At 41.8% G+C, this 17114-nt stretch overlaps 1 protein-coding gene across 23 annotated transcripts in view; it reads left to right on the top strand.

Moving 5' to 3' along the window:
- Nucleotides 1-17114, top strand: part of TASP1 (taspase 1) — a 219704-nt gene that overhangs the window by 56589 nt on the left and 146001 nt on the right. For 21 of the 23 annotated variants that reach the window (XR_005224955.1, XR_005224956.1, XM_043544028.1 and 18 more), the window contains 2 exons: nt 1465-1584; nt 2679-2757. The exons of the other annotated variants lie outside the window; for them this stretch is intronic. Coding sequence is in view for 19 of the 21 variants with exons in the window: in XM_043544028.1 (XP_043399963.1) it covers nt 1465-1584; nt 2679-2757 (199 nt within the window). In the remaining 2 variants the exon portion in view is untranslated. The remainder of the gene's footprint in view (nt 1-1464; nt 1585-2678; nt 2758-17114) is intronic. 23 annotated transcript variants of the gene reach the window in all.

A 17114-nucleotide genomic window follows, 5' to 3' on the forward strand; every position in this document is an offset into this window, starting at 1 on the left:
GAGGACTGCATGAGCTCGGAAAACATGTCATCGCGAGTGCGTTTTTTTCGCCTTCTAATCTATGATAACCTCAGGGATGGAAATGATAGGGGGAGCGTAGAAACATTCTATGCTCTACGATTCTGGGGGGACTGTGCTGCTGACTCCTGCTAAGTTCGCCACGCTGACCAAACAGGAAATGAAATTCAGAAGTTCCCGGGGCTCTTCCTGTGTACCTGGCTAGTGCATTGGAGTTCAAAGTGCTGTCCAGAGCGGTCACAATGGAGTGCTGTGGGATAACTCCTGGAGGCCAATACCGTCAATTTGCATCCGCACTACCCCAAATTCGACCCAGCAAGGTCTATTTTAGCGCTTCTCTCCTCATCAGGGAGGAGTACAGAAGTCGATTTTAAGAGCCCTTCAGGTCGACTGAACAGGGTTGGTTGTGTGGACGAAGTCATTTTTAAATCGACCTAAAGTGGCTAAATTCGACCTAAGCCCGTAGTGTAGACCAGACCTTATTACTGGAGTTAATAGCCACAGTGTGTGATATTTTACATCCAGCATTTAAGTTAGTAAGCTATTTACATGCTAAAAATTGAAGTGGACATTCTAATTTTCTATGTTTGAAGAGACTTGTTTTTTTCCCAATATCTCATTTTTAAGTAGAGAAAAATTAATGAACTCTATGGAGAATCTTCCATGGAAGACCCTCAGTTCTAGCTTTCACTTTCTCCTTAACTTCTAAAAAGATAAATTACCAGTACAGTGTGACTCTTGTCCTAGCTGTACGGTGTGACTGGGGTTGGAGGGGCAATCCTACAAACATGTACATGGGTAACTTTACTCACATGAGTAGCTTCATTGAATTCAGTGGAACTGTTCACCAGGATCATTGTGTGCAAAACTGAGTTTTTATAACAACTTAAATGTATGCCATGGAGCTAGTGACACGAAATACCCATAAATGAGTTAATAGTAGAACTGAGCATAATTTTTTCCATGATTAAATTATTTGCCAAAAAATGCAGTTCTGGTTGACCTGAAACTATTTGTGAATTGGTCAAGTTCGCCAAATAGTTCTGACGAAACCAAAAAATGAACACAATTGGTAGTGTTGGAGTGAAACTTCATTTTGGCATTGTCGAAACATTTTTGGGCTGGTGTAACAAAATGGGGAAGTCGTGAGAGCACCACCCTTCTTATAACTTTTGGCTCAGTGGCTTGAGAGTCATTCTCCATCTCTTTCCTTGATTTAGTGACTATTCATGAATAAGTGAATTGCCGCTTTGAATGACAATTTACAACATTACAGACCAGGTACACTGTGGACAGCAATAAAGAAGGTTTTTTTTTGTTGGCCTACCAGTTAGTCATCAGATTTTGAGCACTGCTTTTGCGTACTTTTAAAGAAATATAATTTAATTTTAGCCCTCTGTTTAGTATACTCTTTTTAGTAGTTGCTTCTTTTTGTACGTCCTGCAGGAGAATGACTCAGGAACACTGGATACAGTTGGTGCGGTCGTTGTTGACCAAGAAGGAAATGTTGCTGCTGCTGTCTCCAGTGGAGGCTTGGCTTTGAAGCATCCTGGAAGAGTTGGTCAGGTGATTATGTATTTTCAAAAGGGGACAGTTACTTAGTATTACCAGGGAATGGCTTACATATTTAATAAACAGTGCAACTGCAAACTAGCCAAGAGTCAGGTGATAGTGAATTGATGCCTTAGCATTCAAATCTGAAGACCTGGATTCCGTTCTTGACTATTCTGCATGGGGAAATGAGTTTTGTCTAATCTAGAGGATCTTTATCAGTGTTGCAAAACTTCTTCTAATTTGGCATGCTTTCTGGTTATTACATAAGACTGGAATAGCATGTGTGTTGCAGGTTAGTTGGGATGCATTGGTAGAGAAAGGTAGAGCCTGCTCTTGGTACGCTTCGCTTGTGCTACTGCTATTAGTATCTCACTTTTGCCACTCATTAAATACCCCACAAAGCTTAAAAGAAAAAGTGCCATTCTGATAACTGTTAGATAAATTTACCAGTTCTATAAGGTTTTGATCAATATGTGAGGATAACATGTCCATTTTCAAATTCAGCGAAGCTCTTTTGTTGTGCTAGAATCTTTTGAAGGAGGTGATAAAGATATGATACTATAAGAACACACAGCATCGATAGGCCTATCAACATGGAGTAACAATTCTGAGACTCTTCAAGAGTCTGTATGCTCTACTGCTTACATACAACCAATTAGTCCACTGTTTGGCATCATCCCATGGGTAGCCCTCTTTTGGACTGACCTTAAGATTCTTTAGGGTTCTTTAAAATGTGTAGCTAAAAGCATTTATATTTTAATATTTTAAACATAAAACATGTTTTAAAGAACTCTTTAAAGCATAAGAGTAGTGGATTAGGGTCCACCACTCTTATGTTTCACTCTGTAGTAATAGGGCCCATTCCAGCTCCTGTTGAAATGAATGTGAGTTTTACCATTGCAGCAAGATTGAGCCCTCCATCCCCACCTAGGGAGATAAGAGCACCTCCAAGATACTCCTCTTCAGGATTGAGTAACTGTTGGAGGATGTAGCAAAATGTACTGGAGTAGCTATTTTGAATCTTATTCCTTTATCCTATGTAATAATCTCCCTTTTTCCCAAAAACTGAGTACTTGAATTTATAAAAGATCCATTTCTCTTCTCAGGCAGCTCTTTATGGATGTGGCTGCTGGGCTGAAAATATTGGAGTTCATAACCCTTATTCCACAGCTGTGAGTACTTCAGGTATTTGCTACTTTTGTAAATATTTTGAACTGCTGTTCAACTTTCTTCCATGTAAAAATTCAAAACAAGTTTTTTAATGTATAGTGAATTAAAATCTTAAGACTCATATGGTAGCATAGCAGAAAGTGTGTTCTTCAAGCCAATGAATTCAGTGTCATTAACTACCAAAGAGCCTTTGTTAACATGCTTATGGAAGTTTCAGACAAACTTATTCAGAGTCTGTGCTTGTTATCCTTAAACAATCGATTTGTGGCTGCTCACCTTCTTACCTATATTTCGATCCATCAGTAACAATTTGTTGCACCATCTGGTGATTAGCCCCTTCTGGTTGCCCTTTTCTGTAATGAGAGTTTCTATCCTTGTTAATCATCTCCTGAAACTTAGGCTTCCTACATGTGTTTTGATGTGTGTTAGATGCAAATAGTCCCCCAATAATATTTTAGTAAATTTGGTATTGCCAGTTCCCCTTCCAGTGTGGATCTATGTTTATTGTCCAATACTAATGTAACTCCTGTTTGAATTTCCTTATTCTTTTTCATGTACATATTGTTAAGTCCTGAAGTAGGAAACTTTTTTGGCAACAGTTCTTCTTTACTGTTGCTCTGTGGCCAAGACAAATGTAGTGTTTTCCGATCCAACAAACTTTTCAGTTTCAAAATAATGGGAGGCAAGTCCATTTCATGTAGCTGATTTGAAGTTAGGAGAAATATTGACTCCAAAATGCTTCAGAATTTGTGTAATTTAAACAAACAATGTATTGTGCAGTTGTTAAACCATAGATCTTTCCATTTTTATATCTAATTTCGGATATAATATAATTGTATAGGCTAATATACCTCTGAATTAATTACCTTGAGAATGTGTCCTAGATTGTACTGGGTTGGTAATGATTAGTATTGCACAGTCTTCATACAGCACAACAGTAAGTTCAGTTTTATTCATTTTAACTTGCTCTTCTGGCTTACATTTTGAGCCAAGGGTTAAATAAAGAGAGCAAACAACAAAGGGAATAGAGGACAACCTTATTTGGTTCCTCTTAATAATTGAAATTCGTGGGTATATACCCCCATTCGCTCCTGTTTTATCTGAGGGAGAGTCATATTCATCCATGGGTTTTTTTTTTTTTTATATTGACTTCAAAACCTATTTCCAATAGCATTGTTTTTAGGAAAGGCTACTCTACTTTATCAAATGCCATTTACGTGCCTAAGAATAGCACAGTCCTTCAGTTTTTTGTTCTGTATATTATTAAATAATCCTAATATTCTAATGTTGTTTGGTTGTCTATTGCATGTGGAACCTATTTAACCAATTTGTATTAACTGAGGAAGGACTGCTTCTATTCTGGCAAGAGACTTTGAAAATATGTTCATGTCTATATTAAGAAGCAAGATTGGCCTTAACAAGCCACATAGCAGCTTGTCTTTTTGTGGCTTTAGTATTATGATATCTGCCTTTTTCATTGTATTGGGAATCTCCTTACTCCCTACAAAAATCATTGTGTCTGGTTTGTCTGTGGTGACGTGATTTCACCTGATAAAACTCTGCTGAAAACCTGTCTGGTCCTGGGGATTGGTGTTGGCATTAATTTAATCAAATTTGTAACTTTCTCTGTCTCTGCTGATCTTTCCAATCTGTTAACTGTTGCTGAGTTAACTTTGGAATGTTAACCTCTCTAATATATATTCTGTAATTTTTCCCATGGGCTTGTCATAGTTTGAAGGCATACAGAACTGTAAGAACCTCCTGAGTTCTTCAGCAATCTCTCAGGTCTTAAAACTTACTACTCCTTTGGCATATTTTAATTTTTTCCTTCTCTTGTCTTGCTTTATAAGCAGCTTATTAGCCTTTGTCTCCACCACCCTTTATTATGCCTGTTTTCAGCCAGCTTGAGAGCCTCTTCAGTTTTCTCTGTAAGTATGGCATTTAGTTGCCCTCAGAATCAGAGGTGTATAAATGTGCTTCAAGACTCAGTTCTTTTTTGCATACCTTGCAGCCTGTCAGTCTCTTATTAATTTTGTTTTATCTGCTTGCTTTTCTTTTTTCCTCTGGGATATTTGGCCTTTATCATTAGTATCAAAATAGAACTTAATTTCTGTTTTGATAGCATCCAAAATAACAATCTTTCATTGGGAGTTATTCAGCTCCAATGGTTGTGCACACTGCACATTAAGCCTGGGCTCTAACTCAGGTTTGAGCCCAAGCCCCACTTCTTTCCATACACAAGTCAGTCCACACAAAAGTTGAGTCAACAAGCACTAAAACTCAGGCCCTAGAATCCTGGTAGGGGAGTGGATCAGAGTCCAAATCCCACTGTCATTTTGCAGCCTGGATACAGCTCAAGTTGCAGGCCCAAGTCAGAAGGTCTGTGTAGTGCAGTATGGACATATTAACACAACTGTGATACCCGAATCCAGCAACTGTAAGCCCAGGTTTATAAAGCACTGTGTATGCTCAAGCATAGGCTTGGAAACACCAAATCCGTAAGCCCAGGTCCCACAGGCCTGAGTTTATAGTGCAGTGTAGACACACCCCAAATCTCCTATACAACCTCAGTCATCGATTAACTGATTTTTTAAAATAGGGTTACAACCATTGTGTTGACTGCCCATATTTGGGGTATGATATCTTTGAATCTCTGTTTGCTACCAAAGGGAAAGCCAAACTGTGATTAATCCTGGTGTATTAAATTTTGCTCTATTTTTTGATATATTAAGAACTTCTAAATTTTTATTAGCTGATCTGTCCATTAGTGGATGTAGTGGGATGCTGGAGTCTCCTCCAATTATAGTTTTGCCTATGATGGGATCCCTGGAGTGTAAGCTGGAATTAGGGTACCGCTGTGCCCCCTTAACTCTCCAGCCTGGACTGTCTCTCACAATGCTTTGCTGGTGACAAGCAGCAAACTCCTCCAGGTGCTGTTATCACTCAGCACAGCAGCATGTGGAGCCCCACACCCAGCTAGGTTGCTTGAATGCTCACAAAGCCACTCATGAATCACACAGAGAAAGGCACCAGCTTATTCCCCCAGGTCCCCAGCCTTGCACCCCAGAGCTGTACCGTCTTGCCCTGCTCAGAAGCCTGATCAGGGTAAGTTCATTACCCAATCCACCCCTCCATCAATGTGGAGCAGACATGCACCAGCCTTTATAGACTGAGCTGAGATTTCCCAAGCATTTCAAGCAATATACACAGTCTTAGGTAAAGTCTAAAACAGATTTATTAACTACAGAAAGATTTTAAGTGATTATATGTGGCAGGCATAAAAGTTCAGAGATAGTTACAGAAGAAAATAAAAGATAAATGCACAATCTAAATTTTAAGCCTTATTACACTAGGCAGTATTTAGATCAAGCAATTTTCTCACCCCACTGGATGTTACAGTTCTTAATATATAGGCTTCTCCCTGAAGTGTGCACCAGTCTCCTTCGATGAAGCCTTTATCTTCTCAGAGTTCTTGTTGCTTTTCTCCTCCCCCACTTATGCTGGAAGCAAAGGCATGTTGCCACTGTTCTCTATTTTATATCCTTAATCCATGTGCCTAGAAGACACTTGCCCAGACGTGTCCTGGTGGGCTTTGCTGAGTCACTGGGTTGAGCAATCCCCCTGGTGTGGTCTTGTGCAGCTGAGTCATAGAGTTGAGCAGTGCCCGTTTTGTGGTGCTTGGGCAGCTCTCACTGAATTATAAATCCCTTGGTTACATCTCCCCTGCTGATTAATGGTCGCTGAGCACCTCCTCGGAGTGGTTTGCCGTTTTTGTATGTCACTAGGAAACTTACAGCATATTTCAGTAACAACCATATAGCACAATCTCATAACTCAGTGCTCACTAAAGATATACATATTTTGGCAGAACAATGGGTTTCAGCAGATCATGACTTTTCATATGATATCTTACATGGCAAACTTTGTATGAAACATATCATAATTACATGACAGTGGTGAATATGAGGATTCCAGAGTGCTGCTTGGAGGTACAGGGTGCCACAGTTATCCTTTCCAATTTTGCTGTGTTGGCTTGTGCTGATAGACTTCTTTCTTCATCTGGCAAGTCAAGCGATATATTGCATTACATAAATAGATCAAATGTGATCTCTTCTGTTAAAACTTAGCAGCATTTAACATCTGTTCCTATTCTTTGCCACTGTTGTTGTGTAGTTCCTGCTATCTGTGGGAGCCTGGTCTCTCCTTTCTTCCTCCAAGGTCTGCTGGTTCCCTGCTGGTGAGGGGAGTCCATTTACAAGGCATGGTCTGTCTTAAGTTCATATATTGTAACATGTCATTATAAAGATTGACATAAATATTAGAATGTTTGATAATCATTGGGAAAGGGTCAATTATGGTGGAAAATGAAAATTCAAGATTATATAACTCTTAATTTCCATCACAAAGGGAGAGCTGGGTCGCCACTCTACTGTTAACTTTGTTCATTGAATATTATGAACCACAGCCTTAAATAACGTTATGCTCGTTAACTATACTGTATTTATATGAAGTATTTTTGGTACTATACAACCCAGTTTCCATTTAATCTTCCCTTCATAACTGTATAAAATTGGTAGATTAATTCCTTAACCCATATTCCAGTCTTCTTCTATATTTGGTCTACTACATCTCTCTCAGGTCAGTCCTGTTGTTTTGGTGATGCATCTTTTTTGATTGCTCTCCTTGGTCTGTTTTCCTAGTTGTTCGGTGACATGTAGGTCCAGTTTCTTTGTTCCTGAACTGATTTGTCTATTCCCATATCCATAAATATCTATTTCTCTCCTTTGAATCTGAAAGACCCTTCTGGCTTTCCATTTAAAGGAAAGTCTAAATGGGAAACCTGACTTGTTTTTTGGTTTTTTTTTTTAATATGTTTTTCCTAGCAGTTGTGATTATCTGGTGCAATTCCTTTCATTTTTTAAGGACTGAGAGTGCTAGATCTGGGAACATTTTTATGGGTTGATTTAGAATCACCAGCGGTCCAAATCTATGTGTCTGCAGCCTACTGAGAGCAAGGCAGGAGAAGCTGGGTCAGAATTCTTTGGGTACTCTCAATACAGATGCATGCCTTGCTGCCCAATTTTAGCATATCTTGGAAAATACCATTCAGCATTCCCGGGAGATTTCTTCCTTCAGTTTGTCTCCAGTATGTCATTAATCTTGATTTTTTGCATTCCTGATCTTCAGTGTTCTCTAGTTTTAATTCTGTCTCTTTTTCTATCTCAAATTATTTGGAGTTTTCAAACTACTCTGCTAGTATTGTTTACTCATTTAATCCTGTTTCCTCCTATATCTTTTTAATCTTATATATTTCAGTGTCCTTAATGTTGGTCTGAAGCTCTTCTTTCATCTCCTTATACATAATTTCTGCTAGCAGATCCTTCAATTTAGCCTGAATGAACTGACTGGTATTTCTCTTTCTGTCTCCAGTTTGTCCAGTGAAGGGGAGGCATTACCCTTTTCCATGGTGTCTTTTTCTTTGGAGGCAAAAAGATCTTTATGATAGAAAAACTTTCTTCCTTTCCCAGATATGTGGCTTCTATAATCTTTTTAACTCCTCAATATTTTGGGCTTCCTCTTTGTCTGTCTGGCCCCTCTCAAGATGGCTGTCACTGCACTTCCTCTCCACTTGTTCATCTCTTCTCAAGATGCTTGCAGCTATGCTGCTTTCCCTGGTTATAAATGTAAATTTTAATGGGTTTTATGACTTGTTGGATTCACTCGCTATCCTCTTGCATGACAATGAAGGTTAAGATCATCACTTCCAGGCTTGCCTCTGCCACTTCTGACTTGTTACACAGACTTTTAGATTATAATAAAGCATCCTGAAAATGGGGAGAGGATGGTATTGTGGTTGAGGCACTGGACTGGGTATCCCTGACTGAGTCTCTAGATGTTAGTGTAGTAATACACTCATCCGCTAAAATCTATTCCACTGGCCTTGTCACCCCCTCTCAACTGAATTCTAGGACTTTTTCAGGGTAAAGATCTTGTATCTGCTCATTAGTATATATTGTACAGTGCAGTGATTTTTACAATTAAACCAAAAAAAAATATGTAGATCTTTTTACCCATCATCAAAATGCACCCACATTGGGACTGAAAGCATTAGATTTTGTGGTACCAGCTAAAATATGAACAATTTAGAACAGAAAAGGAAGAACTTACCCGAATAAAAAGAGAGGGAGCTTCGATTGGTAGCCATAATGGGATATTGGTAAAACTATGACTCAGAAAGAAAAGTACTATTTATTGAATTGTCAACATGGAAATCATTATCAAATATCTAATGGTACATCACAGGCAGAGTTGGGCCTGGCTACAAGATGACAGCCGAAGGACGTGCTTGATATAAGCATGTTGCCTGATGCCACCAGTTGAGATGTCATGTCTTTGATTATTTCTACCTCCATCTAATTGTCCTTCAAGCCATTTGATGATACTAAGAAAAGTTGGGTGCTATTGACCTATAGATACACTAGGCAAATGGGCTATTGGATTATGTGGGTTTATCTATCCTGGTTTTTTTTTCTAGCATAATGGGTTGCTATAAATGGTGTTGAAGAAACTTAACATGAAATATCCTATTAGTTCCTCCTCCCACCCCCTCCCCGCCACAGCCTTTTTTTACTTTTCTTATAGGTGTCAAATTTTAAAAATGCATGAATGTGAGGGAAAGGGTCAGGCTTACAGTCTCGAAAATTTGTATTACTGTATTCCTAAATTTAACAAAGTGTCCCCTTGAAGGCAAAGGCAGTGGAAAACTTCTCTGCTCAAGGACCATGGAGTTGATCTCAAGTTAATAAATGCATATGCACATGAATAGTCCCATTGAACTAGATGGAACTACTCATGTGTTTAAGTGTTTGCAGGATTGGGGCCATAATTGCTAGTAAGCATGTTTCTGAAATTGGAGGTTGTTTGATGAAAAGTCGGAAGGCAGCTTTATTTAATTTTCTTAAATTATTCTTTACAATAGTCAGTTGGGTTTGTTGAAGCCTATGCAAGCAAACATCCTGATACACTTAAGAAGAAGTCTAGATTTAATGACTTCCTTAAATAGAAGTCTTTTTTTATTAATGCTGGTACCATTTTTTTTATAGTGGTAAATACTTTAATGGCTATTTATAAGTATATTATTTATCTTGCTTCAAATCTATTAGTCCTAGTTTGTATGACATTACATGAATTTCAATTCCAGCTAATTGAAATAGACTGCTGATGGTCTCTGAAGCTTAGCCATCTGTTCACTAAATGATTTGAAATACAGGGTAGTAGTGTTTAATCTCTTTTTTTCTGGTTTTCCTATAAACTTTGTGTGCGTGTGATAGAAATGCTGACAGGAAGTCAGAACTCTTGTTAGCTATACCATTCTTTTTCCATTTTCAGAAGCGCATAAGCTTTATTTTATAATGTAATGTGTTTTAGGACATACTTTAAATATGCTCAGGTCTGACTCTTGTTTAAAATATGCTCAGCCAACAATGTGAACAACAAAACTGATTAGAGGGCTGTAGAGACTGAATTGAGGAAAGATTAAAAATGCTAAATGTGTGGCTTCACTAGGGGAAGGGAAAAGTGACATAACCACGTGCAAGTACTTGAAGGGTGAAATCACCAAGGAAGGGAAGGAATTTACTTAGTGATAGAGGATATTACACGATGGAAAAAAATATTGCCTGAAACACCAGGAAAAGGTTCTTGTAGGTCAGAGCTCAGACAATGGAACAATCTCCTAATGGAAATTTAATGAAGTGCTATCACTTGACACATTTAAAAACAGATTGGAATAATTACTGTAATGAGCAATCATGATTAGCAGAAGGATGAACTAGATGACCTTAAAAGGTCTTTCATTTAATTTTGCATGATTAATTTGTAAACAATATGACAGGGATAAAATTTAAAATGGACTTTCAAGACATGTATTAACCCATATTGCCTCATCCAGTCTAACACCTCTCTCCCCTTGCTGAATTTGAAGAGGTTGGCATAATGTAGGGGGTGACATTGCTGGGAATTATTAATGGAAGCTTATTGCAGTAAAGTAAGTTGTAATTGGGGTATTCAGTTATAAAACTATTATCATTTTCTGCATTATGGTCTTGTTTAACCATTCATGTCCATAACATTGTTATAGAATTAACAATGTAACCTTGTGTGATAAGGCTTTCCCTTCATCAGACTAAACGTTCCAATAAGTATAACGACATATGGATTTTGTCATATGGAAATGCTTAGAAGCTTTTACCAAGATTTCTTTTCTGAAACAGAACTGAACATCTGACCAACTTACCAGTCAAGTGGTGAAAATCATAATGTCTTGTTTGGGTAGGAAAGGTGAGACTAAATTAATTACTTAAAGATATACACAGCATTTCATCTCTACGTTACTGGTTCAAGTATGACCAAGATCTGTAGTAACCAAAATTAATTACTGACTGGAAGCACAGAGGCTAAAAACTGAATTGACGTGGAGAATGATTGTCCATACTGTGACAGGTTGCCCCCCTTAGGATGCCACCTGATGTATTGGGATACTGTTGAACCCGCCTGTTCTGCCAGCCTGGTCACCCTTTTTACCTGTCTTGCTGAGCCAGGCTATTAAGTCTCCTCCAGCACACACAAAGGCAGGGCCACACCTAACTGCAGAATGACACAGACACTGAGATCAGCTCTGGGAAGCCTCAGCTTAAAGGACTTGCCCCAGCACTCAGGTGTCCACCTCCCTTGGAGTGCAGACCCAAAGGTATTTTATGAAATCTGCCTCCTCCCTCAATGTGGAGGAAGGTATGCACAACTTCTTGTGTCCACCCTCTTCCCCCCCCATGTTACAAATTACAGAAACTGGGTTTAATCATAAACAAAACAAATTTTGTTAACGATGAAAGGCAGATTTTAAGTGACTAAAGAGTTAGCAAACACAGCAGATTACTAAGCAAATAAAACAGGCACTAAATTTCACTAAAGAAATTGTTTACAGGTAATAATTTCTCACCCTAGATATTGTTGCAGGCAGCTTACAGAAAGTATCGAAAGGGAGCTACACTGATCTCCAGCTTGAGACCTCAGTTGTTATTACTCACAAGCTAGATGCCCTTCCAGCTTGAGCTCAACCCTTCTCCCCCCAGTTCAGTTCTTGCTTCCAGGTGTTTCCCAGTGTCTCTTTGGGCGGGGAGGCAGAGGAGAACCACCATGATGTCACTCCTCTGCCTTATATAGCTCTTGTATATGGCAGGAATCCTTTGTCTACCAATGGAAGAACACGGCATTCCAAGGGGTGGGTCCCAGTACCAGATAACTCAGACCCATGTCTCTGCAGGTCTGTGGCAGCCATTACTTGTAGGCTGTCTGGAGCGTCCACATGAAGACTAAGCTCTTCCACAGTCCATTGTCTTTGCTAATGGCCCATTAGCCTTGTCTGACTTTTCCATTGCTGTACCCGAAGGACTAGTTGAGGGTGACACCCAAAGTAATACATTTGAAATACAGATATATAGTCACTATTCCTAACTTCAGATACAGAAATGATACAGGCATGCAAATTGGATAATCACATTCAGTAAATCATAACCTTTCCAATGATACCGTACGTGAGCCATTTTGCATAAAGTCAGGTTTCAGAGTAGCAGCCGTGTTATTCTGTATTCGCAAAAAGAAAAGGAGGACTTGTGGCACCTCAAGAGACTAACAAAATTTATTTGAGCATAAGCTTTCATGAGCTACAGCTCACTTCCACTGAATGCATCCGATGAAGTGAGCTGTAGCTCATGTAGCTTATTTATGCTCAAATAAATTTGTTAGTCTCTAAGGTGCCACAAGTACTCCTTTTCTTTTTGCGAATATAGACTAACACGGCTGCTACTCTGAAACCTGTCAAATAAATTTATTAGTCTCTAAGATGCCACAAGTACTCCTTTTCTTTTTGCATAAAGTATATCTCAGTTATGTCATATTCATGTCATAAGCATATTTTCATGAAGAATATGGAGTGAAACGTCACACATACATTTCCCCTTCTAGAGATATAGTCCCATCCTCTAGGGATTGAATCACTTTTGGTGGGAAAGCTACTGCCAGCTTTTGGTGGGAAAGCTATTACTTTGGTGGGAAAGCTGGTAGTAGCTTTACCACCAAAGTACCATTATCAAAGCTGTCGATGCTTTCCCATTCTATGGGTGAAAATAGAGGGCTTCAGTTTACAGTATTCTCAAAGGCATTATTCAGCTTTCCTCAAGGAGGCTGTGCCTCATATGCAGGGGTGAAATCCGCTTGTACATTCTGTGGATTGTACATTGCATTACTTGTGCAAAGCAGCCAGAAAGGGACTTTGGAGGCATTCCTCTCAGTGAATTGTCCAAGAGCAGCAGTCCCTGGGAGAGCTGGCCTGGCAGCACTTGCTCTGCACATCTGTGAGCATAACTGCCATACTGGTTCAGGCTGCAGTCCATCTAGTTCAGAATCTAGTCTCCAGCCGTGGCAAGCACCAGCTGCTTCGGAGGAAGATGCAAAAACTGTGGAAGGCAGATTACCCCACATCTGTCTGTGAAATCCTCCTAATTCCCTGGATAGTCTTATCCATAAAAGTGCCCCCTCTCTGTTTGTACTGTGAAGCTTACTGGATGAATCTGGCCTCAGTGACAAATATACATTTTTTACTCTGGGGGGGAATTCTTTGCCACTGCGTGTGGGCAGAATTCATATCCTGTGCTGATTTCGTTGCTTCTCCGCAGAAAAATGACTTTCTGACGGGGAAGCAAAGGGAAACCACAAGAGTGGTCATCTGCCCCTCCCTTGCAGTGTGGGCACATCATTTTGGGCATCTGGAGCAGCCAGTGGAGAGGTAAATCACTCCGGGGAGGGAGGGGCTTCTCCTCCTTTCCTCCTCCCCCCATGATGTGGACCTTTTGGGCTGGCCTGGCCCTTGCACCATGTCAGAGTCAGGTGCAGCCTCACCACCCAATATGTGTCCCGTGGGAGGGCTGCAGGGTGATCTCCCACCTCCATGCAGCCATTCGCCTGTGCTCCCGCTGCCATCCTGGAGCCTCCGCATTTATTTATTGACAAATAAAATTTGCAGAATTTTAAAACATTATGGGCAGAACTTTTATCTTTTTGGCACAGAATTTTTAATTTTTGGGCACAGAATTCCCACAGGAGCAATTGTGGGCGGGGTGGGGGATGTCTTTTATCAGATCTGTGTCACTTCCACAGAACCCCTTGACACAGGAAGCATTCCGGGTGAACCAGAAGCATGGTCAAGGCAGTCTTTCACTGTGGCAACTCTCTGCTACTACAACACCCAGAAGAACGTTGGTAGAAGGGGGTGCAAGGTGGGCAGCTCTTAAGGAACAAAAGGAGAAGGCAGGCATATTGAGGATAATTAAATGAGCGACTAACCAAATCACGCTAATGACTAAACACTAAATGCTCACAAATAATAAGTATGGGGGGAAATTTTGTCAGACTTCCTCCACCAACCTTAACTGTCTGGTGGAGTTAAAGCTCAATAAGGACGGGTGGTATCCCTCCTTAGGTAGCTCCCTTTCATGTAGGTGGGTTCCCTGAGGGCCTGAATCCAGGCTCAGCTGTCCAACAGTCCTCTGATGGCATCAGAGTCTTTAGGGTTGTCTTTCACTTCTGGGGTTCGGTCCTCTGGGTTAGTGTTAAGCTCCATGGCGGAGAGGTAGATAATGCTGCAGGGAGCAGTTCCAGTACTGCCCTTCTTCTGGCTGCTGTAACCAGACTCCTTGCAGCAGCTATTTTTCTACACATGCTGCTCCTGTCTGGGGTTCAGGTTGTCCCAGCCACATGCAGACTACCTAGAGCCTGCAGTTGGTTACCCTGCTTATCAGTCAGGCTCCTCCCCTCCCCGGGGTTGATTATGTCTCGAGCACAGACTGGGTAGGAAATATTTATCTGCTAATATTTGTCAGAACAGAGTGTGAGCTGGGGGGTGAAGCTACCCATCAAAGACCGTGATCTCAGATAGTAGAAAGAAGGCTTGGCAGCTGAGTTTCTAGTCCTGTTCCAGTGCCATCTACAGAAACAACTGCTTTTATGTCAAACTTACTGTTCTTTTTCACAGGGACAAGGTTATATCTGTAAGCAGCACCAGAGCTGAGCTCTGAGCTCAGCATGCTGTTCCCCCTTTCAAAGAGCCTATCGGGGCTCACCTCATCCAGATTTTCCAAGCATAAAATTGCGTGGTGGTGAATCACTTTGCTGAAAAGGAATCATTTTAGTGTGTTGCCCTACTACTAATTAGATCTAATGTGTCTTGAGTTGTGTGCACTCATTTTTTCCAGTGCTGCCTTGAAGTCCTTGTTTTCTCGCTCTATTTTGCGTGACTTTCACCCTCCCTCCATGTTGACAAGGAGGACAAGACATTATTCACTTGGTACCCTCTTAATACCACTACTTCATCGTCTGGAGGGAATCACTCTTCAGAAGTGCAAGTACTTCTTTCTTCCCCCTTAATACAGAGGGAGAAACGGACATGAGTGAATGTAGAAGAGTAACAATTTTACTGTAGCAAAAATGTCTGTATTATGACCAAAGTGTTTTGCTTACATTTTAAAGATTATACATATAAATTCATTATTTCCTTGAAGTTAACTAGTCATTGTTCATTTTGTGGTAGTTTTGTATGATTTTTTTCCTATTTAGCACTCAAACATAACTTAATATTCTTCTTCGGGTGTTTGTTCACGTCCATTCCACATTAGGTATGCCCATGCACGAGCGTCAGAAACTTTTCCTCTTAGTGGCTCCCGTCAGGCTGGAGGGGCCCCCGGTGTGGCGCCACTGCGCTGTGCATATATACCCCTGCCAGCCCGCCCCCCTCCAGTTCCTTCTTACCGTCCGTGGCGGCGTTGGAACAACCTCTCTCTCTCGTAGATCAGCAGTCCCTTAGCCATTAGAGTAGCTGTTATCAGTTCGTTTACATACCTATTGTGGACACTTAAGTCATTGGGTGCTTGGAGGCCTCTGGCACCCACCCCGGGCCGCGGGGCATGCCGTTGGCCCACTGCTTCAAGGCTTGTGCCACGTGCCGCAAACCTATGCCAGTTAGTGACCCCCATGACTCGTGTCTACGTTGCCTGGGGGACGGACGTCAAGCTGAACGGTGTAGGATTTGCAAGGCGTTTAAGCCAAGGACAAGGAAAGAAAGAGACTTTCATCTAAAGCAACTGAACCTTACCATAGGCGAGGCAGGGATAACAGGTGATGGCACAACAACAATAGTAACAATAATGCACCTGGTCAGAACCAAGGCCAGCACAAACCTCAGCCGGGGCGCTAAGCCGGGCTTTTGAAGGTGTGCTCGAGGACAGCGTACCAGACCAATCACCGGATCTGTCCCTTTGTTTCCTGAACTGCTTGTTCCGTTTCTCCCATGTGTGGTCCACCATTACGTCAAACCGTTGGGTCTTATGCACAGTGCAGAACGGGTACTCACTGCAGTTCGCCTCCCTCCTCTCCCCCCCCGCAACCTCCCTTCCCTGTCCCTCTTCAGGGACCCCTCTCACGAGCATCTCCTAGAGAAGGAAGTCCGCTTGCTGCTGGAGGCAGGGGTGGTAGAAGCAGTGCCGCACGGCCTAAGCGGGAAGGGGTTCTACTCCCGGTACTTCCTCATCCCCAAGGCCAAAGGGGGTCTTTGCCCCATCCTAGACCTGCGTGGGCTCAACAAGTTCCTGGTCAAGGCCCGGTTCCGCACGGTCTCTCTGGGCATCATCATCGCTTCCCTGGATCTGGGGGACTGGTTCGCTGCCCTCGACATGAAGGATGCTTACTTTCATATCGCCATCCGCCCAGCACATCGGAGGTTTCTACGCTTCACCGTGGGCCGAGAACATTACCAGTTTGCGGTTCTCATGTTCTGTCTAGCCGCGGCTCGCTCGGGTGTATCGCCCAGGCAGGGACCCCCTGGACTTGGTAGTGACAGCCCCAAGGGATGTGCTGGACTCCCTCCTGTGGTGGCAGTCCCAACCTGTGGTTTGCGAAGGCATCCCCTTTGCTGCCCCACAACTGGACCTGACGCTGGTGACGGATGCGTCAGACCACGGATCTGTGGGACCTCATGACGCAGGGGTTGTGGTCTGGAGCAGAGCGGTTGTTCCATATCAATGTGAAGGAGCTCAGGGCAGTTCGTCTCGCCTGCCAGACCTTTCACGCCACTCTGAGTGGTCACAGCGTGACAGTTCTGACGGACAACACTACTGCCATGTTTTATATAAACAAACTGGGCGGGACTCGTTCCTCACCACTCTGTCATGAGGCTCTCCTCTGGGATCTTTGCATAGCCTATGCAATTCACCTCGAGGCATCCTATCTCCCAGGGGTACGAAACGAGCTGGCTGATTCCGTCA

Source organism: Chelonia mydas, chromosome 3, assembly GCF_015237465.2.
Source record: "Chelonia mydas isolate rCheMyd1 chromosome 3, rCheMyd1.pri.v2, whole genome shotgun sequence".
Taxonomy (NCBI): domain Eukaryota; kingdom Metazoa; phylum Chordata; order Testudines; family Cheloniidae; genus Chelonia; species Chelonia mydas.